Below are 26576 nucleotides of genomic sequence, written 5' to 3'. Positions count from 1 at the left end.
TTACTATAAACAATATTTCAGCCATAGGTTTCTTAGACCAGTAAAATTATGCAGAATTTTGTGAACAAACTTGAATTGAAAACGAAACTCATTCGAAAAGGCAGTTGTACTGTTATTATTGAATTGATGCAAAGGAACATACTAATAATTTTTCCCTTTATGGCCCATCCAGAAATTTCATTTCCAATTAAAGGTGCAATAAAATGCAAATAAACGTTTTATGTTCAGCGAAAATCATAAATACTTCTATGAAATACCTGGAATAAAAATAGTAAGAGTCCTCATTATTCGTCTTCGTTATATTTATTGATTCTTTACAAAACAGGAATTATGGAAATCTTATGATTGCTTTACAAAATAAGAATATTTATTGATAATTAATATTAATTTAAATTAAAAATTACATTCAATATTTCCTATAGCTATTCCTATTAAATTCAAGAAGACCTAAATTTACAACTGAGGGAAAAAAACAATGCCTATTTTCTTTTCAGAATGAAATAAAATAGTTAATTAAAAAAATTTTGTAAAATTATTCTTGTAAAATTACCGCAGTGTATGGTAATGACATATCTGCTAAACAATCGTAATTCCGGTTAATAAAAATCAAACTATACGGTATTTAAACCTTCATTTGGTAATTTTTCTGTTCATATGGTAACGATTGATCGGAAATTTTAGTGTTTTCTAAATTATAGTTCTTATTGCAACAAATTTAGTAACATATACCAAACTGAAAACTAAATTTAACCAAATAAATGGTTTTTCTATCATGCTTCAAGGTATGATGATAAAGCTACCAAATTTTACCACATTTATCAAATTTTACTGCAGATAAACTATATTTTTTCGTTAATTTTATAAAAATAAATACCAAAGTGCTTCGTTAAAAATTACCGAGTCTTTTGGTGTTCTCATTGAGCCAGAAACATGGTTAATTTAATCTTATTCTGGTAGATTTGACTATACTTTTTTCTCAGTGCGCATTTAAGAGGGACGAAACTTTGCAACTCTCTGAAATGCTTTAATATTAAGCAATTTTCTTAGAATTAGTAATACAAAATGATTTATTTGCTTAGAAGCTACATTTTGTAGTTTACATTCTCTTATAAAATCATTAATAAATATTAACATTATGTTTAACTTTACAATCTACCTTAAAAATTTATTGACTCCTTCATGCATAACCATTGAAAAGATATCCCATGATTTACTACCATTGAAAAGTTAACGGAACTATTATTGTTTTCCCAATTGAAGGACTAGTTTCTTTACATGTCTTCATAAAAATAATAGAAGTTATTACGAATTTGTCTCTATGCAAAATATTTCTTTTTTTGATTTTGATTATTATTCCAAATTTAAGTCTGAAAACTTGAAATAAACTTATTAACTGCTTTACAATTATTAAATCGTAAGTAACTGACATTTAGACTCATTATAAGATTTTTGTAACCTGTGTTCATGCCCTTAAAATAGTGACAAATTCTAAGACATCAATACCATATAGCTTTTGTAATAAATACTAAATAATTTTTGGCAAAAAACATTTACCTAGTTTATAATTGGAAATTTAAATGTAAAGATTATTAATAAATTTATAATGATATCAAACGTGTAATGAAAGTAAAGTTTTTATTTTAAATGTTAATTTAATGAAATGAATACTTAGAAAAGCATTTTTGATCACAAGTAATTCTGAACAGAAATAATTCTGAATGCACACGCGAATAATTCTTAACAGAAACATAACAAAATTGTTTGGACATAGAAAGTAGAAGGAATGAGCTTAAGCAAGCATAATTCTGTTTATTATAGTCATTTTAATTTTATTTTTATTTCATATCCATCGTTCAACAGCCGACCTAATTTTCAGTTTATGACTATTAATGTTCAAAAACAATGGTCAATCTTTACAATGGTCAAAATCAATCTGGTCAAAATCAATGGTCAATCAATGGTCAAAAACAATCTTTATCATGAAACAAATATTATTCCGAAGTAATAATAAATGTTGATGAGCGGCAGCGAATAGCAGCAGCTCTACCAACTAGCTTTTCTTTAATACAAAAAAAAAATCATAAGTCAAAAACCTAAACATTTCGTTGGATGTGTTTAGATATCAGATCATTCTTCTTAAATGTTAATAAAAAAATTGAATGGAAATAAAATAGTATTGCGATTTTGTAAGGATAAAATAAAATTTTAGCACATAAAATAATAATGAATCTTAATAATTTAAGTTTGGAAATAATAAGCTTTCTTTATGCGCCTCAGAGATAGTACGTATAATTTAATATATAATTAATATACCTTGTTTTTTTTAATCGGAATCCATTTTCATAATTAATTGAAGACTAATATTTTTAATTTACGTTACGTAATATTTACGATTTAAACTACAACCTCTTATTATAATTCAAGCATTTATACCATTACATATTTCCATGTCTTGCTTGGAGCGGTAATTATGTTCATTACTAGAGTTATTGTTGGATAATATTTCAGAAATAAGAATCTCATTTCCTATTGAGAAGATAAGAGCTTCTGAAAGCTTAATTGAAAAGGTAAATGAATTTGCTGGCTTCATGCTAAAGATAATGTCTACAAACGATATTTATAGCTTTGAAATGAATCTAATTATGTTTGAAATCAATTTCAAATAAAAATATAATCATTAGAAATCATATAAATTAAATAGAAATTAATTTATTAATTTATTTTCACAAATTTAATTTAAAATCAGATTTGAATTAGGAAATATAGTTTATATAAATAAAAAAATATTTAATATACTTTTGTACTCATTTAAATAATTAATTGTACTAATATATGTAATTAATTATATTTGAATTGGATTTTTTAAATGTTCCGCATGTTGATTCAATGAGCTGCAATAAAAATACAAGGATGTTTTAGAAATTTTCAGAATCATTGAAAAAATTATTTGCAGTATTTAGCTAATTTTTTTAAATATTCTTTCTTTGTTTGCATTTACAAAAAAAAGAGAAACAAACAATACTAACTACAATGTGTTGCTCAGATTATAAGCTAAACATTTGTTTAAATACTAAGCCTTTTAATGTATGGTCGAAATTTTTAACGCAAATAACTACTCATATTAATAAATAAAAATTGGAGAATTTATAATTTTTTTTTTGAAATTGTGTAAAAATTACTGATCTGTTTTTCCGTTTTACCGACTATAAAGTTTTTTTTTTCATTTGTAAAGTATGTGTAAAACGTTTTTGCAAGCAAACGTTTTACAAGCTTAAGACAAAAGTAAGACAACACATTTTTAATTCTAAAAATAAAAGTTTGTTGTTTAATTTAAAGTAACATGCAGCTAAAATAAATACGAAAGCAAAATTAAAAAGAATTTTGAATGGATAACATTATAAATGTGTTAGTTATGATGGGCGATTGAGATTACATATTAGTATAGCAATTTATGCTCAAACTTCTTATATTTTCTAAGTAATAAGACAATTTATTCTTTAAGAAAAACTTGTCGCCATTTAAAGAATAAAATTACTCACATAACATAAAATGGATTTAAAACGTATATTAATATTTCAATTTTCAATATTAAAAAAAAAATCCTTTTTAATCTATATGTTTTAAAACTGTCTAAGTCAGACAGAAACCTGCACTAGTTCATTTTTTCCATGTTTTGACCATGTATTCATGTTAACTTTTTAGCGAGAATCCTATTTATATATACATGAATCTGCTTAATGAAAGAGTGTTTAGATAATTTTCACGATACGTTGCTTTGGTCTCTTTTATGCTATCCTTATTTTTTATTGCTTTTTCTTATTTTGTAATTAATCAAATTTATAACATGAAGGAAGTGGTGGAAGGATTCTCTATTATTGTCATTTTTAAAAAATCAAAAAGGTAAAAGTATTTTTATTTAAACTGCAATAATGGCATAATTTCAATGTTAGAGAAAAATGATACAATCATAAAGTAATTAATAATAATATTTCCAAAAAAAACTTTCGTTCAAAATTTTGCAAATCAGTATGCCTAAATCGAATTTATAATATACGAAATCATTAAGTTTCTTAATTCAAATAACGACCCCTTGCTTATAACTGGACTTTTACAAACACATCACATATATTTACAGATCTGATTATAAAAAGAAATATGAAAGTATGCTTAGGTATATCTACAAGAAATTAATTCAAAGCATGAAGAATTATCATTTTTTTGGTTAATTGCCGGCACTTGGGTCTATTTCATTGGCCTCAAAAATGTCAGAACTGCTGCTCTCTTCTCGTTACCCAGTGAGCACCTATGGCCAACACCCACGTCACACAACCACAAAACCCGTTTACAGGGCGGGTCACATTCACACAGAAGAAAGGACACAGAACACAGAGAGAGAAAGAAACATCCATGCCCTTAGCGGGATTCGAACCCTCGACCATCGGCTCCGCAGTGAGGCACGCTAACCATTCAGCCACCTGGTCGGCGCATGAAGAATTATAAGTATGTAGTTTAATTATGTACTTAGAACTAAGCGAATAACTTAAATATTTCTTAAATAATTTCCTAAAAATCAAAATATACAAGCAAATTACATTAATTGATATACTTTTGTTTAAGAGAATACAATGTATCGTATACTTAAGTATATGTTATTTATTCGAAACCTCGATATATAGCTCAGTTTCAATTACCAACACTTGCTTGCGAATTAATATGTACGTACAATCACATCACACATATGTACAGATTTTATAATAAAGAAAATACATCTAGTGCACTAATTGAAATGTAGTTCATTCGAAATCTGTGTTTTAAGAAAGTGCTTAAAACGTGCTCTAACGTAGCGTATAACTAGGCTATAAGCGTAAATTTAGCATTCTTTTAATTTATGTGCTCAAAACTTTGCTATTACTAAGATCATTTTTCCAAAAAACTCAAAACATACCGACACATATAAGTACAGTTTTATTTTAAAGGAAAAAGTATACAGCATATTTAATATAATTTATTCGAAAACTGAAAATTAAGCTTCTGGTTAAAAAATATTATCTCAAAACTAAAGTTTTATTTTTACGTTCAGTGGTAAAAAGAAATAAGTGCTCTAAAAATATCCCCTTTATTTCAGGATTTTCCATATAAGTGAAAAATTCCAACAAATGGAAAATTCTCTGATGACTTGCAGTCGTTAGGCTTCTCAAAAATAAAGGAAAATAGTTTTGGTTTTGAATATACTAAGCTTTTCTCTTTTGTTATAGTCCTTGGAGGGATTTAGGAAAACTTTTTGCGCCAGTTCATAAATATTTAATGTTTAGAAATAATAAGAGTTGAATATTTTGGTTGAGCTAGAATTTCAAAGCAAGGCAAAGTTTAATTGTATCCTCATTTGCTATGTTCTTTGTTATAAAGTAGATGGTAATGTGGTAGCTTTTGATTTTGTTTCCCGTGAAAACTTAAATTGGGGCTAAAATTAAGTACGAATATAATAAAGACATAATTTATAGGTTGTTTTTTATACAGAATTAATAATAAATGGAGTTTAAATTTACTGGAAAGGAAATCATTAAACTAAATGCATGTATAAGCATGTATAAAGAACGTTTGAATGTAAATATTTTTCACATAAAATTTGCTTAAAGTTTTGTTTAAACGCAACTATTAATTAAAATTCCTTTTTACAACAAATTCTAGGAAAAAATTCAAGAAAGAGATTCTAGAGAGAGATTCTAGAGTGAGATTCTAAGAAAAATTGAGTCTTAATTGTTTCTGAATTCTAATTGATCCTGAAGTTCTTGGTTTTGATTCCTATACAACGAAAAAAAATATAATGTTCCATTTTTCGCAAAATTTAATAATAAAAAATAAAAATATAGGTTGGATATTTTGCTTTTCCTATTTTTAATGCTGTGGTCTTCCGTTCTGCTGATTCATATAATTTCAAATTAATTCTGAGTTTTAATAATAAAATGAAATACATTAAATAACTTTTGTCATGATCATTGGATTTTTCAAAAGTAAAAATTTAGCCCAATAATCACATTTATGTCATTTTTGAAACTACACTTAAAATGTGATTTAATTACTGTTGAACATTAATTAAAATGCGATTGAGTGCAGAAAAACGCACTCGTTAGAATACAAGTACACTCATAACTACATTTTGCATTATTTACCCATTGATGGTTCTGCTCGTAATAAGTCGTATTTTAATCTGAATGTCTTCGCCGCATAGCAAAGCCAGTTTTTCCATGTTATTAGATAAGTAAATAGCATATAGAAGAAAAGCATCTTCCAGACTTGGCTAGTTTACTAAATCGCCAGTGGGTTAAAGATACTTTTACTGTAACGCTTAACTTGAAATCAACAATGGTTAAATTTTACAGTAATATATCATGATTTTATACCACAGTAAAATTCTCTGGAAGCCTGTAACTGTTGGTACAGTTCTGTAATTATTCAGCAAAATGCAATAGAGGACTATTTTTTAATTGAGAAGTATTCTAATGTTCACTGTCTAATGTATTCTAATCCGATTAGTTAACATTTGTAAAATAATACTGTTTATAAGTTTCAAAGAACAAGTCATTATATAATTATTATGTGTATCACTGGGAACTAATAAAATATATAAAAATAATAAATTAAATAAAAACGTAAAAATAATTATTATCTTAACTTGGTTTTATTAGAATACTTTACTAGGAATAGCTTTTGTAACTTTCACAATAACCTAAAAATTAGTCGAGTTGAAATTTTTCAAAGTATAGAATTCAGTATAATTTCATATTATTATGTAATTCTCTAAAATATCTTAACTTTAATATTACAAGAATAAACTTTTAACATTTACTTACGAAAAAATATAAGCTTAACTTCGATTTAAACATCATTGAGCCTCAAAAAAAACTTTTTTAAGATAAATTGAAACTTGAATTTTTTTTTATAGTTTTCAATAGAAGAAAAAGTGAAGAAGGAATCTGAATAAGTAATATTATATTTAACAAAATTAAAAGCTTTCCAAATGTTAAGTTCTTAAGTTTTAGCTTTTATGTTTACTTTGACTGCCAATTTCATTTAAACGGATATTTCTTACTAATAGATAATATTTTTATTTTCGAAAAAAGTAAAGAAAAAAAAACAGGAAAGAGTAAATAATGTTTCATTATTCAAAACTGAAAATTTTCTAAAAACTTGTTTTTAAGTTTTAATCGTCATATCTTATAATAATGGGCGTTATTTTATATTTGGTTATTTTTGTTTTTTAAAGGAGAAAAATAAACAAACCCTTGAAAAAGATTCAATTTTACTTTATAATAAATATTTCAGTAAAAAATTACTCGAAACATTTATTTAAAAACTAAAATCAGTATATTTCATACCCCGACTAAAACTATTACGTGTTACGAATATTTCACAAATTAGTTTATTAGAATATTAAAAAATATTGCACCTGCCTTTCGGTATCATTTATATAACTTCTGTACTAACTATTACTTAACATTTAATCCTTAAAACTATAATACTTCATTAAAATAAAAATAACATCATAAAAACGTTGACTAGGATGTCTTATTATAGGTTTTTCATGATATAATCCGACGCAAAGGTGCTTAAATCATGACAATTTCCTCTAATGTAGTCTAACTATTTTAGAATAATCTACCTAATCCTGTGTTTAATGGCGAAACTTGCATTTGTGTCATTAATGATAATCAGCCGGCAAGAGTCAGGGCATATGGAAAATGTCACCTCTCCGGAGTAGTTGTTGTTTGATGTCTGTATTAAAATATGAAAATGCTTTTAGCGCTAATAGCTGATCACCTGTAATTTGAATTACAAGAGCATTAAAATCACTATTTTATGTAAATCAACTATAGTATGATTGGATTGCTCATCTTTCAAGTATGTTTAATCGCATATGTTTTATCGAGTATGTTTAATGGGTTTATTTCAAATAATCATTTAACTGGACACACTGCTAAAATTTTCATTCTAAAATTATGGTAAAATAACTGACAGCTGTCTGTCCACCCGATTAATCGTAAAGTTTACGGTAAAGAACATTCTTTTCCCTTACGGTTTTAAAACCATTTATGAAATGTATGGTTATAAAACCATGAATACAAAACTACACGGATTAACAACTAGCATTTTTCAAAATCATAAAAATAATTAATTACTTAACTAGACATAGGATCTCGACTTTTCGTAAGGTAATGGGCATTGGAGAGTGCCGGACACAGGAAATTCTTCATGTGTTGAAGGGAAGGGAGGAAATAGTACGGCGTCAACACTAGGACTCGAACTCCAGTTGTGCCAGTTATGAGATTGACAGATAAGCCTGATCGGCTATGATATAGACGCAGTTGCAAAGAACTAAGTAGCTTCATTAGGTGGTTCTAGTTGGTACGATTAAATTCCGGTAGTTTAACCGTAATAGGTGAAAGCAGCTAATAAACAGTTTTTTTCAAACTTAACAGTTTGATTACCGTTTTACTTATGGTTGTTTGACTGTTTTGATTAACTATGGTAAAACAACCATTCACTAAATTGTTATTTAACCATTTTTTCGGAAAATTTTTTAACAGTGCATATTGATACATATTTAAATTATTTTACAAAGAAACATCAAGTTCTGTTACAGTAAAGGATTAATTAATAATTATTTTCTTGCATTGGAATTAAATAAATGCCTTGCTCAAAGTGATGTCAGTAAAATGTAAATTTTAATGTTAAAATTGATAAAAGTACAAACTAAATGCTATACTGTATTACATTTACGTAAGTTAAAAATTCTACCTTTCCATATTTTACCCATTGACAGAATAAAGTAACTTCTTAGCAGAAGAAAATAAATTCAGTTCAGATTAATTATATTGAAATCTCTAATCTAACACAATCGTTATAACGAACTAGACCATTTTTTTAAATAACAGAAAATATTTGTATACTGATATTTGAATTGATTTTTGGTTTTAACTAAATGTTTTTGTATGAATGATTCAAGTTATAAGATTCTGAATAAGAAAAAAACTATTTTTTGTACTTCAGAAATATTTGTTTCATACGTGTTTTTTTGTTAAAAAATATTTTTGTAGTTTTTGAATAACAGCTTTATTTATAACATTTCAGATAGGTACAATATCAAACGTAATTTCTATTTCCACATGCAAACTCAATGTTAAAAAATATTTTAATTTCTCTATATGAAATTATTCTCTTGTGTTGAAAAAAAAACTAATGAAAGGTGAAAAATATAGTTATAAATTTTTTTCTCTCGTTTTTTTAAAATAAAAAATTACGTTTTTTTACACTGTTAATGTTTAAAATGTATCTATATATAAAATTTATCCGATGACGCTTTATCATAAGCAAATTTTTATACTTCTAATGCAGTTACTTATCTGAATAGATTTTTGATTACATTAGAAAAGTTAGCATCATAAATTTTTGTTTTCTAAAATTTAACCTTCGATATATTAAAAAAATTCTATATTCAAACTTTGGATTCTAGATTCAAATTATTGTATAACGTGCCGGCACTTTATGTCATCATCCGTAAAATACATTTAACCGTAAAATCCATTTTTACAGTAAAATACTAAACCGAAATTTTTACAGTAATGTTTAGTTAATTAGAGTGACTAAGAGATTTTACAGTAATTATTACTGTAAAAATAATGGCTTGTCAGATTTTTTTCCCGTAACATATACCGAAAAAAATAGATTTTATTTTTAAAAGTAGCAGCACACCGTAATTTTTGTACTTTGAAGCCAAGTGAAAAGAGCAAATAAAATATTTTATGCAGGCATAGTGGATACTTATTTTCATAAAAGTGAACTATGGTTATACGGAAATCTAAATGAAAATAACGATTAAAAAACTTTAAAAGAATCACCTGTTTCACCAATAATTAAATATTATTAGAGCTGAGTCAAACAGTAAAGATAAATACAAAATCATATTATGTTTTGAATAATTTGATACCTTTTTTCAATTCCTACTATTTAATTCCTATAATTCTCAATTCTTATTACTTCCTATTTTTTAATTTTCTATATTTACAGTCACTTTCAATTTTTTTCTTTATATGTATACTTATACTTCCTTATATGTATTCTTTATATGTATACTTTATATGTATACTTATACTTTTATGTTAAAGTGACGTAGCCTCTATCGGATTAAATCTTATCGGTTTACCATCCTTGACATAGCTACTATACGCTCCCGTTTGTAAGATTGCTCATCAGAACTAGTTTTGGTGAAATGCGCATCGGCCAGTGAAAAAATATCAAACTTATGTAAGTGAAAATAAGAGATATAGCAAAATTCCGTTAATTAAAAACGAAAGAGTATTGGAATATCATTATAACTCTGACCACAAAATCAAAACAATTATTTACAATGGATGTAGAATATCTCTTTAAAATTGTGGCATAAGATTTAAGTTGATTTGCTCTACATAAGTTCTGTAAGCAGAAAAATTTGTTAGATTATAGATTTTTATGAATTTAGTGATAAAGAATTCAGCCTATTAATAATAATAATAATAATATTTTTCGACGTTATTTTCTACACTAAAAAAAGCATTGTTAAAACTGCCAGAATATGGAGAAATGACTGTATGAAAACATCAAGAAGTTCGGTTATTTTTACCAAATTGCTTTGGTAATGATTTTGGTAGTGATAAAATTTGGGAAATGGGGAAAAATTTGTTAACTTATCACGATACACTAGAGCATGGCATAAAAACAATTTATTCGGTTAAATTTACTTTTCATTTATGAATTTTTTTTTTAAATGTGTAATATGAACTATAATTTTGAAAACCAGAATTTTCAGTAAATCATTAGTTATAAATTATCATATTCATCGGAAAAATTACAAAATGAATGGTTTAAATACCTTACATTTTGGGTTTTATTTTAAGAATTATTTCCTCTCAGGAAGTCACTACCACACAGTTCGATCATTTAATAAAAAATATTTTGTCTTTGCACATGGCAATAATTCCATCACAAATATTATTTTATTTAAATAACTTTTAGAATTTACATATTTGAAGACAACATTGACAGTTCAGAACATTTTTTTGTCCATCATCACACATTGTTTTTTAAACATAAAGCAAGTAGCATTTATTAAAGAGATAAGGGGATTTAATGGATCGAAACTAATTTTATTGTCTATAAATCTCACCAACAGTATTCAGAATGATTGAAAGATAGGATGAGCTATCATCCCTTGAATAGATTCTCTTGACGGGTATACCACTATGGGTATAGCATCTTCTCCAAGCATCGTAAGCTTTCAGCTCAATTGATCTGTTTGCTTAAATCAACGAAGGGTTATCATAGCGTTCCTTATTATGTCATTAAGATACAATTTAATCAGGATGGCTATCCACAAGATTTAAACATTTCCCAGCAACTAAGTTTACATTTCGTATAGTAAGTATCGATAATTTAATCTACAAGATTCTGAAATAAAATATATAAATATATTTGTAAATGATCCATTTAATGGAGAAGAAATGATTTAACACTAATTAAGTTATTTTATGCTTTAAAAATCAAGCTTCATTTACTTGTTCCCAAAGTAATTTAAATATATACTAAATTAAAAACTTCAATAACTTATAATTTTTGTAACAATTTTAAGTTTCTTTGAATTTCAATTAGTTTCATCTATTAATGGAGATTTTTTTATGTTGGAATTAGCTTATAGGACAAAATTATTTACATTTTAAAAGTAATATTTTTTTCTTTTAAATCATTAAGGTAAAATTCATAAACATAATAAAGCATTTCACTTAACAATAGAGAAAAAATAACCTAAAATTTAACATTCTAAGCTAACTTTTTAATTTAAATTAGGCAAAAAGGCCAGGTGGCCGAGTGGTTAGCGCGCCTGACTCCGAAGTCATTAGCCGCTGGTTCGAATCTCGCTCTGGGCATGGATGTTTCTCTCTCTTGTGTTGTCCTCTGTTGTGTGTAATGAAAGAATGTGGCCCACCCTATGAACGGGTTTGTGGCAGTGTGTCGTAGGCAACTCTGTAACAACTCTGGCATCTTCTAAGGCAAAAAGAATAAAATTCAGTGCCTGCTATTAGAAGAAAAAAAATTGGGCAAAAGTACCTAGCTTTCAATGATTTAAAAATCACCCGTAACAAACGTTAAATGTTATAATTTTATTATTTCTGTGGATAATATTGTCATGTAAAATTTCATCTTGAGCTTCAATGACTAGTATGATTTCATCTTGAGCTTCAATGACTACAACGACAACTGTCGTTGGACTCTATTCCTTTTGTTGTTGGGCTCTATCCACTCCTAGACCAATCAACTTCCGACCTATGGTTAACATTGCCAGCTTGGCTTAGAAGTAAGGATCGGGTTGGCATCGGTCTCGGAATTGTGGAATTTTAAACTCCAGACTGACAACTGGCTTTTAATAAACTTTTATATTTCATTTTAACCTTTTCACTGAGTGATAGGTGTGGATAGCAGATTCAACATTTTAATGTTTTTTATCATATTCACATTCGTAGACTTGAGTTGATCACGTTGATCTCCGCATTTAATATACGAAATAAATAGCCATTACCTATCTTTATTTTTATGCACAATGAAAAATTCACATAAATAATGGAATGAACATTCTTATTTTTCGCATAAATGTCATAGTAACACATATGATTTTTAACACTTTGAAAATTATAAATCGTTGATATCTGGAAAATGACGCCCTATTAAAGTAACTTTAAATGTAGATAAAATTTCAAAAAGGAACGATGAATGAAATCTCATTTTCAACACTAAGTCTTTCAATCAGTAACTTTTTTCCCACGGTTTAACGCTTTGACGCAAATTGGGCAGTCCCTTCTATATACATTTTTTTGACAATTACAAGTATACATATATTTTTGTACTTTTTTAATATTAGAAAATATCTAATAGTTACATTAAAAAGTCTATTAGATTATCGAAATAATATTTGTACTATAATATAAAGTTAAAAAAAAGCAGTTTCAAATTTTTTTGCATTCATATTCAAAAATTTATCAATAATTGATTTTTTTAAATTAGAGAAACTTCAATGATGAATAGCTATTTTTCTTAGATCTAAATAACAGCAAATTTGAAAAATTATTGGTTGCAATGACCCTTATTTGGAAGAATTTACCCTTAAAGCAGAAAAAAAACTCGTGTTTCCTGCAGTATGTCATAACCATAAAATATTATAATGTTAAATATAACATTTTTCACTTATTTTGACCTTAAATGTTATAAAAAAATGAAAAAAATATGAAAAATATGTTTAATAAAAATTCTGCTCCTAAAGGTTAATGTCTCCCAAAACTCCTCGTAAAGCTACAAAGTTGACTATAGAATTATTTGCTTTTATTAAATACAATTCAAAATTTAAAAAACAAGGTTAAAGAAAATTTCAAAGACAAATCAACTATTTAGATTGACTTTTCATTTCCCTCAATCTGCTAAAAAAATGCCATTTTATCGTTTTGTGCAAAATCATAAAAAGCATTTGCCTCACCTTAGAGAAAGAAATCACATGATAATATTATTTATAAACAAAGAAGCAAATATGTTTAGCTATACAGCATAAAATTAATAAAGATTATAACGATGTTTATCAGTAAATCGTTCATTTACCCCTTTTAATGGTTAACAAAATAATTTTGTTACCATTTCACAATAGTTCAACAGTGGTAAATAAGTTTATATAAGCTAAATTTACATTTAAATAAATTGCATTTACTTTATAATAAATTCGTAAATGATATGTTTTATTAAATAAATAAATTAAATCAATAAATCACTCCCAGTGGCTGACTGGTAGGGCTTCGCGCTCCCGTGCCACAGGTCCTGGGTTCGATCCTCGGGCCGGGCAAGGTTGACTCCGCCTTTCATCCCTTCAGTGGGTCGATAAATGAATACCAAGCATGCTTGGGAACTAAGCACTGGGGATTCCGCGTTTGGCTGACCACCTGGCCGGAACATCTGCTTCTGCACTCCAGAGCCCAAGGTCAAAAAAACTGAGATGGGCACAGTAGTCCTTGGCCCTCTATGGGCTGTCATGCCACTGAGTTTAGTGGTAGTTTTAAATCAATAAATATAAAATAAATATCAGAAATATTAAAACAATGAATACAAACTATTGAGTAATAAAGGTACATGAAGAATTCCATAACTGCTAAAAAAGGAAAGTATTTAATCTATAATAATAGAATGAAGAGTTTGAATGTGTTTCTCTCTCTCCCTCTCTTATACCTCAAGAAATGTTTATTCTATCATCCTGAAATTAGGAGAGTAATTTCGATTGGAAAATTTAGTCTCTGATTCTAAAATTCATTCGAAATTTTCAATTAGTTTATTTCAATTAGTTTTAGTGTCTTAAAATTCATCTTTGATGTATGATATAAATGATGCACACGTTCTTCAATATATAATTATTTTTTATTCAATATGTCAGATAAACTCAATGATCAGCATGAACCATGGGCAGGAATATGATAGCATTGGCAGATTACGTCACTAAATTAATATTTCTAAAGTTATTTGAAACCACGTGTTTATTTTGTTTATAGTTATGCTTTTAAAACATCAATCTGTAAAGCGAAACATTTTTAAATAAACAATAATTGAAATAAAAAATAATAAGCTATTATTAGCCAGCAAACAGCTCTATTTAGTAAGAAAGGAATTCATTGAAAAACCTTTAACACTTAATTGGGTTTTTTTTGTGTCAAATAAACCCACGGATATGACGTCTGAAGAGCTGTAAATTACCGAATTAGTAATAATAATTAATATTTCTAAAGTTATTTGAAACCACGTGTTTATTTTGTTTATAATTACGCTTTTGAAAGTGAAAATATCTGTCTATAAAATTAAATAGTTTAAAATCAATGGGCAGCTGAAATAAAAAAAAAATAGATAGGTACCATCAAGCAAAATAAATAGATTAAAGGTACCTGCTTATTTAGATCGAGGAACCGTAAAAATTTTCTCAACTATTCATGATGACAATAATGCCTAATTAGTTTTGATAATTAGTACGACTACTGTTCTGTTAATAGGTGCTGTTTTTATAGATATCAAATTCAATATAGGCTTCAATATAGATAGAGTGGTAATACCTATACCAGCAATAGCATCATGCCAAATGATACCGAATGAAGTTAACTTTTATTTTGATGGAATAACCGTCTAGATACATTTATTTTGCTTAATCTAATAACGTAAAGTCACCATGGAGCTAAAAAAATAATGATAAATTAGAAGAATCGTAATAATTTTAAATTTTTTAACTTTGTCGGTATATGTCAGTCACGTGCATAATTTCACAGTCTAGATAAAGATTGATTTACCGCTTTTTTTCTCTCATCTGTATTAACAATGAAGTATTCAGCTAAAGACAGACAAAAAAATTCTTAAGATAAAATATTTGTAGAAACAATTATTTAGAAATGTCTTCACTTTCTGATCGATACTCTAGTTAAGTGTTTGCGAGAGTAAGAAACCAATCAGAATTCATAATTTAATTTCGTCAATCTCATTGACACAATTTGATTTTCTCAACCAAAATGACTTCCCTTTTCGCAAAAGAAGAGTTTAAGGCTAATGTTACTACAATTGAATCTAATGTTATACCAAAACACCCACTGTCAATTCATTTGGTGACATTTTTAGTCATTTTGAAATAACTGTGTTTTAGAAAAAAATAACTATTCAAAGAGTTCATGAAAATTTAAGTCCTAAAATATACACTAAAGTTTTCTACTTGTCTTAAATAAAATATATTACCATTATTAAACTTTTACTTTTTGCATAAAAGCTCACAGAAGAAAAAAATTCTGTTAAAATTACCGTATTATATGGTAACGATATTTCTGGTAAAAAAAATTCTAATTCTTATAGTTAAAACAAAAAATCCGGTACTTAAACCCTGTGTTGGAAATTTTTCTGTTCATATTGTAACGATTTTTTGGAGATTCTAATTTTCTAAAATTACAGTTGCTGTTACCACGCATTTAGTAGATAACACAAAACTGAAAAGTATATTAAAAAGACCAAATGTTTTTTTGCTACGTTCTAAGGTATCATGATATTGCCAAATTTTACTACATTTCCAAAATTTTATCCCATATTGTAAAATTATATTTTACTGTTAATTTTATAAAAATCATTACCAAAAAGCTTCGGAAAAAACATGGTTTGCGGGGTAAAAGCTTACCGAAAATTCTGTTTCGAAAAATTATAGGTCTTATTGTTACATTTAGTAACATATACATAACTGAAAAGTAAATTTAACCGGCCAAAAGTCTTTACGCCATGCTTTAAGAAATCGTAATAAAATTACCAAATTTTACTACGTTTACTAAATTCCATCACATATTATTATAAAATTATATTTTATTGTTAATTTTTCCGAACTCATTGAAAAAGTGTTCAAATAAAAATTACCGAACTTATTGGTGTTCCTGTCTAGCCAGAAATGCGATAAATTTTGCCATATTCTGGGAGTTTTGAACATACTTTTTTTCTCAGTACGCATATTAATAACATTTTCGTCAACTTTGGCAACAATAACGGAAAATAAGCTTTTAAGAAACAAAAATCCTCAAAGAAATAAGTTTTAGGTATACTTATCTCCAACACTTTGGCAACAATAACTGAAAATAAGCTTTTAAGAAACAAAAATCCTCAAAGAAATAAGTTTTAGGTATACTTATCTCCAACACTTTGGCAACAATAACGGAAAATAAGCTTTTAAGAAACAAAAATCCTCAAAGACATAAGTTTTAGGTATACTTTTCTCCAACACTTTGGCAACAATAACGGAAAATAAGCTTTTAAGAAACAAAAATCCCCAAAGGAATAAGTTTTAGGTATAACTTTTCCCAACACTTTGGCAACAATAACGGAAAATAAGCTTTTAAGAAACAAAAATCCTCAAAGAAATAAGTTTTAGGTATACTTTTCTCCAACACTTTGACAACAATAACGGAAAATAAGCTTTTAAGAAACAAAAATCCTCAAAGAAATAAGTTTTAGGTATACTTTTCTCCAACACTTTGGCAACAATAACGGAAAATAAGCTTTTAAGAAACAAAAATCCTCAAAGAAATAAGTTTTAGGTATACTTTTCTCCAACACTTTGGCAACAATAACGGAAAATAAGCTTTTAAGAAACAAAAATCCTCAAAGAAATGAGTTTTAGGTACACTTTTCTCTAGCACTTTGGCAACAATAACGGAAAATAAGCTTTTCAAAAACAAAAATCCCCAAAGAAGTAAATTTTATGTATAATTTTCTCCAACACTTTGGCAACAATAACGGAAAATAAGCTTTTAAGAAACAAAAATCCCCAAAGAAATAAGTTTTAGGTATAATTTTCTCCAACACTTTGGCAACAATAACGGAAAATAAGCTTTTAAGAAACAAAAATCACCAAAGAAATAAGTTTTAGGTATAATTTTCTCCAACACTTTGGCAACAATAACGGAAAATAAGCTTTTAAGAAACAAAAATCCCCAAAGAAATAAGTTTTAGGTATAATTTTCTCCAACACTTTGGCAACAATAACGGAAAATAAGCTTTTAAGAAACAAAAATCCCCAAAGAAGTAAATTTTATGTATAATTTTCTCCAACACTTTGGCAACAATAACGGAAAATAAGCTTTTAAGAAACAAAAATCCCCAAAGAAATAAGTTTTAGGTATAATTTTCTCCAACACTTTGGCAACAATAACGGAAAATAAGCTTTTAAGAAACAAAAATCACCAAAGAAATAAGTTTTAGGTATAATTTTCTCCAACACTTTGGCAACAATAACGGAAAATAAGCTTTTAAGAAACAAAAATCCCCAAAGAAATAAGTTTTAGGTATAATTTTCTCCAACACTTTGGCAACAATAACGGAAAATAAGCTTTTAAGAAACAAAAATCCCCAAAGAAGTAAATTTTATGTATAATTTTCTCCAACACTTTGGCAACAATAACGGAAAATAAGCTTTTAAGAAACAAAAATCCCCAAAGAAATAAGTTTTAGGTATAATTTTCTCCAACACTTTGGCAACAATAACGGAAAATAAGCTTTTAAGAAACAAAAATCCCCAAAGAAATAAGTTTTAGGTATAATTTTCTCCAACACTTTGGCAACAATAACGGAAAATAAGCTTTTAAGAAACAAAAATCCTCAAAGAAATGAGTTTTAGGTACACTTTTCTCTAGCACTTTGGCAACAATAACGGAAAATAAGCTTTTCAAAAACAAAAATCCCCAAAGAAGTAAATTTTATGTATAATTTTCTCCAACACTTTGGCAACAATAACGGAAAATAAGCTTTTAAGAAACAAAAATCCCCAAAGAAATAAGTTTTAGGTATAATTTTCTCCAACACTTTGGCAACAATAACGGAAAATAAGCTTTTAAGAAACAAAAATCACCAAAGAAATAAGTTTTAGGTATAATTTTCTCCAACACTTTGGCAACAATAACGGAAAATAAGCTTTTAAAAAACAGAAATCACCAAAGAAATAAGTTTTAGGTATAATTTTCTCCAGCACTTTGGCAACAATAACGGAAAATAAGCTTTTCAAAAACAAAAATCCCCAAAGAAGTAAGTTTTAGGTATAATTTTCTCCAACATTTTGGCAACAATAACGGAAAATAAGCTTTTCAAAAACAAAAATCCCCAAAGGAATAAGTTTTAGGTATAACTTTCTCCAACACTTTGGCAACAATAACGGAAAATAAGCTTTTAAAAAACAATTTTCTCCAACACTTTAGGTGATGCTAATTAAGTCAGATATGCTTTTCGTAAAAAGCTGGATGCACAAGCAAATAGTAGTTTCGTGTATTTACTCATCAGTCCTATACTTAATGTGGAAAAGTTTTAGTGGTATTCCTTCTAAAGTAATGTAAATGCGAGATAGTTTTAATCAAGCAGTCCCTCAAAAAGTTAAGTTTATACTAATAGAAACCGGAAGTTACTATATGAATATTTGTACCAAGCCAATAATCAGAACTAACTACTAAAGCAAAAGATTACAGAAAAATTTTCCTAAGTTTTACACCAAATACTCCATACTGATATAAACCCAAAGCATGCAAGCTCTAAAAGTGTTAATTATTATAGAAACAATATTTCTTAAAAAATTAAGTATGAACTTTCGTCACTGCTACAGGAATAATTAAATTAACCTCGTTATAAATGTACAACTTTCGATTGAATTTTCATTAATAATTTTATTGTTTAATATTATATATAATATTTACCAATAAATTTAATACCTCAAAGTTATATATATATATATATATATATATATATATATATATATATATATATATATATATATATATATATATATATATATATATATATATATATATATATATATATATATATATATATATATATATATAATAATGTAAAATATCTTTTATTTCGAAGTGTAAATATTAAACTCTTTTAATCTTTTATTAATATTTAAAAAAGAAATTTAATTTATTCTTTTTGTATATAATGAAGTTTTACATTTAGTCTTATCAATTTAAAAATTTAAAAAAACTCTGAAAATTTAAAAAGTTTTATTAACAATTTTAAAAATTATTAAAATATAACCAAAATGCAAAAGTTAATTAGATTGCAAGAAATTTTTGAGTAGTTAAAATATTTAGCTATAATTCAGGGTACATTTTTATTACCTTTTTTCTTATATAATGTATTTATTTTTCGCATATAATATTTATATTCGTATGTAAGGAAATTTCTCATGTTAGTCTATAACAAAACACAATGAAATCTGCTATTCTAATTTAATTTTTTTAAATAAATTCTAGATACCTTTAATTTATGTAAAACAAGATTAAAAAATTTCATTAGCATTTTTAAAAATTACTTAAATATAAGCGAAAAATTAAAATGATCGAAGTTAATTTGATTGCAAATATTTCGAAGTAGTTCAAATATTTAGCTAAAATTCAGGGTACATTTTTATTAGTCCTTTTTCGATGTATGTTCTGATCCCCACGATCAGAGATGTAATGAAATTCTACATGTTAGTCTATAAGAAAACACTATGAAGTCTGGTACTCTATCTTAATTTTTTTAAATAAATTCTAGATACCTTTAATTTATGTAAAACAAGATTAAAAAATTTCATTAGCATTTTTAAAAATTACTTAAATATAAGCGAAAAATTAAAATGATCGAAGTTAATTTGATTGCCAATATTTCGAAGTAGTTCAAATATTTAGCTAAAATTCAGGGTACATTTTTATTAGTCCTTTTTCGATGTATGTTCTGATCCCCACGATCAGAGATGTAATGAAATTCTACATGTTAGTCTATAAGAAAACACTATGAAGTCTGGTACTCTATCTTAATTTTTTTAAATAAATTCTAGATACCTTTAATTTATGTAAAACAAGATTAAAAAATTTCATTAGCATTTTTAAAAATTACTTAAATATAAGCGAAAAATTAAAATGATCGAAGTTAATTTGATTGCAAATATTTCGAAGTAGTTCAAATATTTAGCTAAAATTCAGGGTACATTTTTATTAGTCCTTTTTCGATGTATGTTCTGATCCCCACGATCAGAGATGTAATGAAATTCTACATGTTAGTCTATAAGAAAACACTATGAAGTCTGGTACTCTATCTTAATTTTTTTAAATAAATTCCAGGTACATTTCATTTGCAAAAAATTGGAATAAACAATTTTATTAACTCCTTAAAAATTTATTAAATATAACCGAAAAATCAAAATGAACGAAGTTACTCTGATTACAAAGTACTTTTAAGTAGGTCAAATATTTAGCTATAATTCAGAAAACATTTTTAATTTTGTTTTTACAGAAAGCAAAGAATATCTCAGTATATTAAAAATAATTTAAATGTTGAAAAATATTTATAAAACATTTTAGTACTGGATTTACTAGAAATAGTAAAACAATTTAAAACTAACAATACAAAACAATATATACAAATATAAACGACATTTTTTAAATATATATTTTTGTAATTTTAATGTGTTTAAAAATATGTTTTCTTTATATTTTCCATTTTTTTTCAAATAATGCATATTTTTTAACATAATTAAATGTTAAAAAATATGCATTATTTGAGAAAAAATGGAAAATATAAAGAAAACATATTTTTAAACACATTAAAATTACAAAAATATATATTTAAAAAATGTCGTTTATATTTGTATATATTTTTTTGTATTAAAAATCCACAGGTTACTCTGTACGAAGGTTTTTAATCTACCTTAATTTTTTGAAAAAAATCTAGATAAATTTAACGTCTGAAAAACAGGAATAAAAAGTTTTATTAACAATTTTAAAGATTATATAACTATAACCAAAAAGTCTATATGGTGGAAGATAATTTCCTTGCAAAGTATTTTAAGGTAGTTCAAATATTTTGCAATAATTCAGAGTGCATTTTTATTATCTTTTCCTTGTAAACAAAAAGGATTTATCGATATAATATTTTCAAACTGTTGAGAAAATATTTATTAAACATTTTTGCACTAGACTTACTAAAAATCGTTAAATAATTCAAAACTAACAGTCTCATATCAAAAATATATATTTTTGAGTTTAAATAAAAAATATAAAAAGAGAGTTTCAAGATAAAAATTGATAAAAAATACATATTTAAAACAAAATATCGTATATATTTTGTACACATTTGTACAAATAATTTCGTATATATTTGTATATAATGAAATTCCTAATGTTAGTCAATAACAAAACACTACGAAGTCTCATACTCTACTTTGTTATTTAAAATAACATTCTTGATACATTTAATTTTGTTATAAGAATAAGAAATTTTATTAACAATTTAAAAAAAATCTGAGTAATTTTATAAAATTTTTTTCCCATAAAAGAAAATGTTTTTGTACATTGTAAAAAAATTTTCAAACTGTTGAAAAAATATTTATAAGCATTTTTGACACTAGATTTACTGATATCTATAGACAATTCAAAATTATCATTCTCATATTGAGAATCTATATTTTTGAAATAAAATGGAAAATAAATTTAGTTTAAAAAAATTTTTTTTTTCAAGATAATAAATAAAAAAATACAAACTTTTTTTTTTAAATAATGCAATTTTTTTAAGAAAAATAAAGCAACTTTTTATTTGTTTTATTTTTTTAAAACCATAACTTGACCATAAAACCAAAACCATGACTTACTCGGTGGGCATTATGTCCTAGTAGCCTGTTGCACCGAGGCTCACGCGCTATGAGAAAGATCCGGCAGTGAATCACATTTTCCGGAAAATAACGCATGCGCTCTTTTCCTGATCCAGAAATGTTCCGCGGATGATAGAAGGAAAAGAGTCCGCTTTCTGTCAGTCTCTCCCCAATTGTTTATATTCGCCAGTTAGAGAAGAGATGAAGGCGATGAAAGAATTGTTAGAACAAGTATGTCTGGCGATATTTTCAAAAACAACGCCATAAAGAAGGACGTGATGTTTTTAAGAAGAGGAGCATGATTGAACACGTTTTAGCGATGAAATGTGGAGAAAATATTTTTAGCTTTCTCAAAAAGAATAGATTCCAATATTTTTCTTTCTCAAGCTCGAAGTCAATAAAGAATTTTTCTTTTAAAAATGATAAATTAATGGTCCTCTTCTTCAAAAAAGAAAATAAGAACTAATTCTTTTGCAAAAGCTTTAATGTTATATAGTTTTCAGTTGAACATTAATTTAAAAAAATTCTCTTAGTATAGATTCGATTATTTTTTCTTGAAACGAATAAATATTTTTCTTCATATACTTCTTGTATCTTAAAAAAAAAGTTTTTTTTGTATTTGAATACCAAAGTCAATGGCAAAGATAAATTAATATGCATTCTATAAGTTTTATGTAGGATTCGAGTGCTTCTGTATAGAATTAAATATTTTTTACCGATATTTATTTTTGACGAAAAACAAGTAAAGTTATTTTACTCAAGCAAATTTTCATAAAAATGATGAAATAAGACGCAGCAGGTTTGGTACAAAATTTAAAAAAAAAGCATTCTAAGGATTTATTTCCAGTAAGTTTCGTTTTCCTATTTACTAATTGATTAATTTGTAACTAAGTTAGCTGAAAGTAGGATCTTCTGTCTGGGATAGGAGCCAAGATTTCTCAGTGGTTAAGGCACTGGACTGTCATTGTGAGAAACTGGGGTTCGATTACCAGCGGTGGATTGAAGCCTACTCAGCTTTAGGTCGGTAAGTACCAGCTTGCATGGGAAGTAAAGATGGCTTGTGGGCAGTGCTGTCCACACTTCTAAAATCTTGCAGTTGGTCATGAAATTGCGGAGTCTTAACTTCTATGATCCTCCTAGTCCACAATGGATTGTTGCGGAAATGCTTTACCTTTTTTGCTTTAAGTCTAGGATAGAAGGACTTAATTTTCTCAAATCCAAATAAAGTAGCAAGAATAGAGATACAAGAAATGTTTATGCTTGCTTTAAGTTCTCAAATGTATATTCAACGTTTTTTGAGCAAAAAATAATCAAATAATTAGAACAAAATATGATAAAAAATAGTTCGAAATTAAACTAACAAATAGCCATCTCTCCTTGATGTGGAGGTGAAATGGTATACTTAATACAGTAAAGATAAAGTGAAGTTAAAATCAGAAATATAACACATTCCGTATACTGTTTAACCAAGAAAAACTTACAATGAGCTCTAAAAAATTAATTTTATCTTGGAAAATAGGTAAAAAGATTCTAATGTACAGATTAAATCATTCACTTTCGAAAAATTTAATTGCATTTTTAGCAAAGTTTTTTAAAGTTTGTACATGTTTGAAGAAGCTCTTGCATGCACCTTACACATCTCATCCTGTCATCGTTTTTAGTTGGAGGTTTGTATTTTCTCCACAGCTAACACAGTGATTTTCAACGAATTTTGAGTGGATAGAATAGGAAAATATGCACGATTCTAATGAGTACGTTATAGAGTTCTATCGGATAATCTGTTAGGTATGTAAAATGCAAAGTTCCTACTGTCCTCAAAAATTAAAAAATTAATTTCAATATTGTAATAAAAAAGAGCTACGGGGTTTTATTTTTGTTACCTACCGTCTAACATTGTTAAAATTCTAATAAATTTTAAAATAAAACCAAGAGAAAACCACCAACAAACTAGATGTAGTTATTTAGAGACTTAAGAGTGGTGATGAAGACCAATTTACTAAAATACATCTTATTATTTTACACTGCTACCTATTATAATTTTTTTAAGGACCCTTCGATATGTCAATCATCTTTCATCAGCATGACAGCCTAGTACAGGCCAGAGTCATCTCAATATCTCTATCTGGCTCAATCGGCCACTAGGTTTTTCCATTTATTGATTCACATGTCTTTTAAGATATTTTTAACAGAATCAAGTCCTCTTGTCCATATGCCAGTAAACTTTCCAAAAGTCAGCTTCTTAACTGAATTACCATCATCCCTTCTGTGGATGTGATCCTGCCATCATCTCATTCTATAGGAGCTTATAACTGAAATTATGTTTGATTGCTTAAGTTTTCCGTATAATTCCTAATTGTACTGAATCTGCCGAACACTGATTTCTTCAACAGCTCCGAAGATGGCACTGAGTATTTTTCTTTCCAATATTAATTGTTTATTTTCCTAGTTCTTACTTAAAGGCCAGCTTTCGCTAAAATAAAGTAATACAGGTTTAATTAGAGTATTATATAAATTAATTTTAGTTTTAAAGGAAATACGTTTTTACAGCTGGTTTCTTCAGTCAAAATAACACCTATTAGTCATCGTTATCCCGTTATTAATTTCTGTTTTGATATAATTATTAACTGTTACAGTTGATATTTGTTCAAAATTTTCTTGCCATTGTTAGAGTATTGAGTTAATCATGCCTCCTTCCCCATTTTACACATGGAGGTTCCGGCTACGGGATTTGGTCCGGAAAATAATATTTTTCATCGCTATTGAATATCGTCTTATGTTCTACACTGGGCGTGGTTAGGTGCACATTCTTGCTCCTTGGATTAGATTTTTTTCTAAAAATCAGGTAGGATATTTTATTTTTAAAGTGTATAAAGCAAAAAAGGAAGAACTTTTAAAACTTGCTATTAAACGGAATATTCAACCGTCGGAAAATATAACTGTGATAGAAATTATAACTTTGACAGAAAAGTCCGATGCATATAAAAATGATTCTAACTTTGTGCTGGAAATGTTATAATAAATCACTAATGAAAGCAAATTAGCAGCAGAGGAAAAATCAAAGCAAAAACAATTGGACTTCGAGAAATTAAACATTACCAGATCAACTCAAACATATACAAAATCAAAATTGTAAAAGAGGTGAGGGATATGATTAATTCAAAACTCAAATAATCACGCTAAAATTATGAACAAATAGCAACTGTAATTAAAAAAAGGAGTTTGATTACAATTTGCCCCCTCCTGCTCGAAGTACAGCCTGGAAATCAACTACTAGCATCTACATTGATCAAACCTGAAATATATGATTAAGTTTCAGTTCGTATTTTACTGCAGAGCTTCTAATATCGTCTTTATACTAAGCTGAGCGTAGCTAGCTACATATTCTTGTTCCTTAGATTTATTTCTACAAATCAAGTAGGACATTTTGTTTATAAAATGTGTAAAGCAAAAAAGGAAAAACTTTTAAAACTTGCTATTAAATTGAATATTTAACAGTCGGAAAATATAACTGTGATAGAAATTATAACTGTGATAGAAAAGTCCAATGCATGTAAAAATGATTCTAAGTTTGTGCTGGAAATGTTATAATAAATCACTAATGAAGGAAATTAGCAGCAGAGGAGGAATCAAAGCAAAAACAATTGGACTTCGAGAAATTAAACATTACCAGATCAACTCAAACATATACAAAGTCAAAATTGTAAAAGAGGTGGGGGATATGATTAAATCAGTTCACAAATACTCACACTAAAACTATGAACGTGTGCACTGAATACCTTACTATTTTGCGAAATTTTGATTACAGCTTGAACTTTTAATTCTTATTTTGCTTCTTTGTAATTTTTAATTTCATGTGTACTTTGCCCACTTACTTCTGTAAGCCTCATGTTATTCATTGTGGAGGATGAGGAGTTTTTTTTAATAAATCGTGATTTAAAAAAAATAACAACTGTAATTAAAAAAAAAAGAGTTGGATTACAATTTGACCCCTCCTGCTGGAGGTGAAACCTGGAAATCAACTACTTGCATGTACATTGCTCAAAGCTGAAATATACTGTTAAGTTTAAGTTTGTATTTTACTGCAGAGCCTCGAATTAATTCGGGATAATGTAATTCATCACTGGATGATGTAATGGAACCTCTGGATAATGCAATCTCCAATCCGTATGACCAAATGACCAATACTATCACCAATTTCCCATATATAAATATATATATATATATATATATATATATATATATATATATATATATATATATATATATATATATATATATATATATATATATATATATATATATATATATATATATATATATATATATATATATA

General features: G+C 27.0%; 2 protein-coding genes across 2 annotated transcripts in view; one reads left to right on the top strand and one right to left on the bottom strand.

Moving 5' to 3' along the window:
• LOC107447722 (arrestin homolog) overlaps positions 1-22422 on the bottom strand; it is a 101161-nt gene extending 78739 nt beyond the window's left edge. The window contains exon 1 of the mRNA XM_071177571.2: positions 22244-22422. Within this exon, the coding sequence (XP_071033672.1) occupies positions 22244-22254 (11 nt within the window). The 5' untranslated portion in view covers positions 22255-22422. The remainder of the gene's footprint in view (positions 1-22243) is intronic.
• Positions 1-26576, top strand: part of LOC107447723 (katanin p80 WD40 repeat-containing subunit B1) — a 208029-nt gene that overhangs the window by 24699 nt on the left and 156754 nt on the right. The gene's annotated exons all lie outside the window — the stretch shown is intronic.

The sequence above is a fragment of the Parasteatoda tepidariorum genome, chromosome 2 (genome assembly GCF_982258835.1).
Source record: "Parasteatoda tepidariorum strain Cologne lab strain chromosome 2, Ptep-v5.0, whole genome shotgun sequence".
NCBI classification, from domain to species: Eukaryota; Metazoa; Arthropoda; class Arachnida; order Araneae; family Theridiidae; genus Parasteatoda; species Parasteatoda tepidariorum.
Note: the sequence above shows the minus strand (reverse complement) of the source record. Positions and strands in the feature narration are given on the sequence as shown.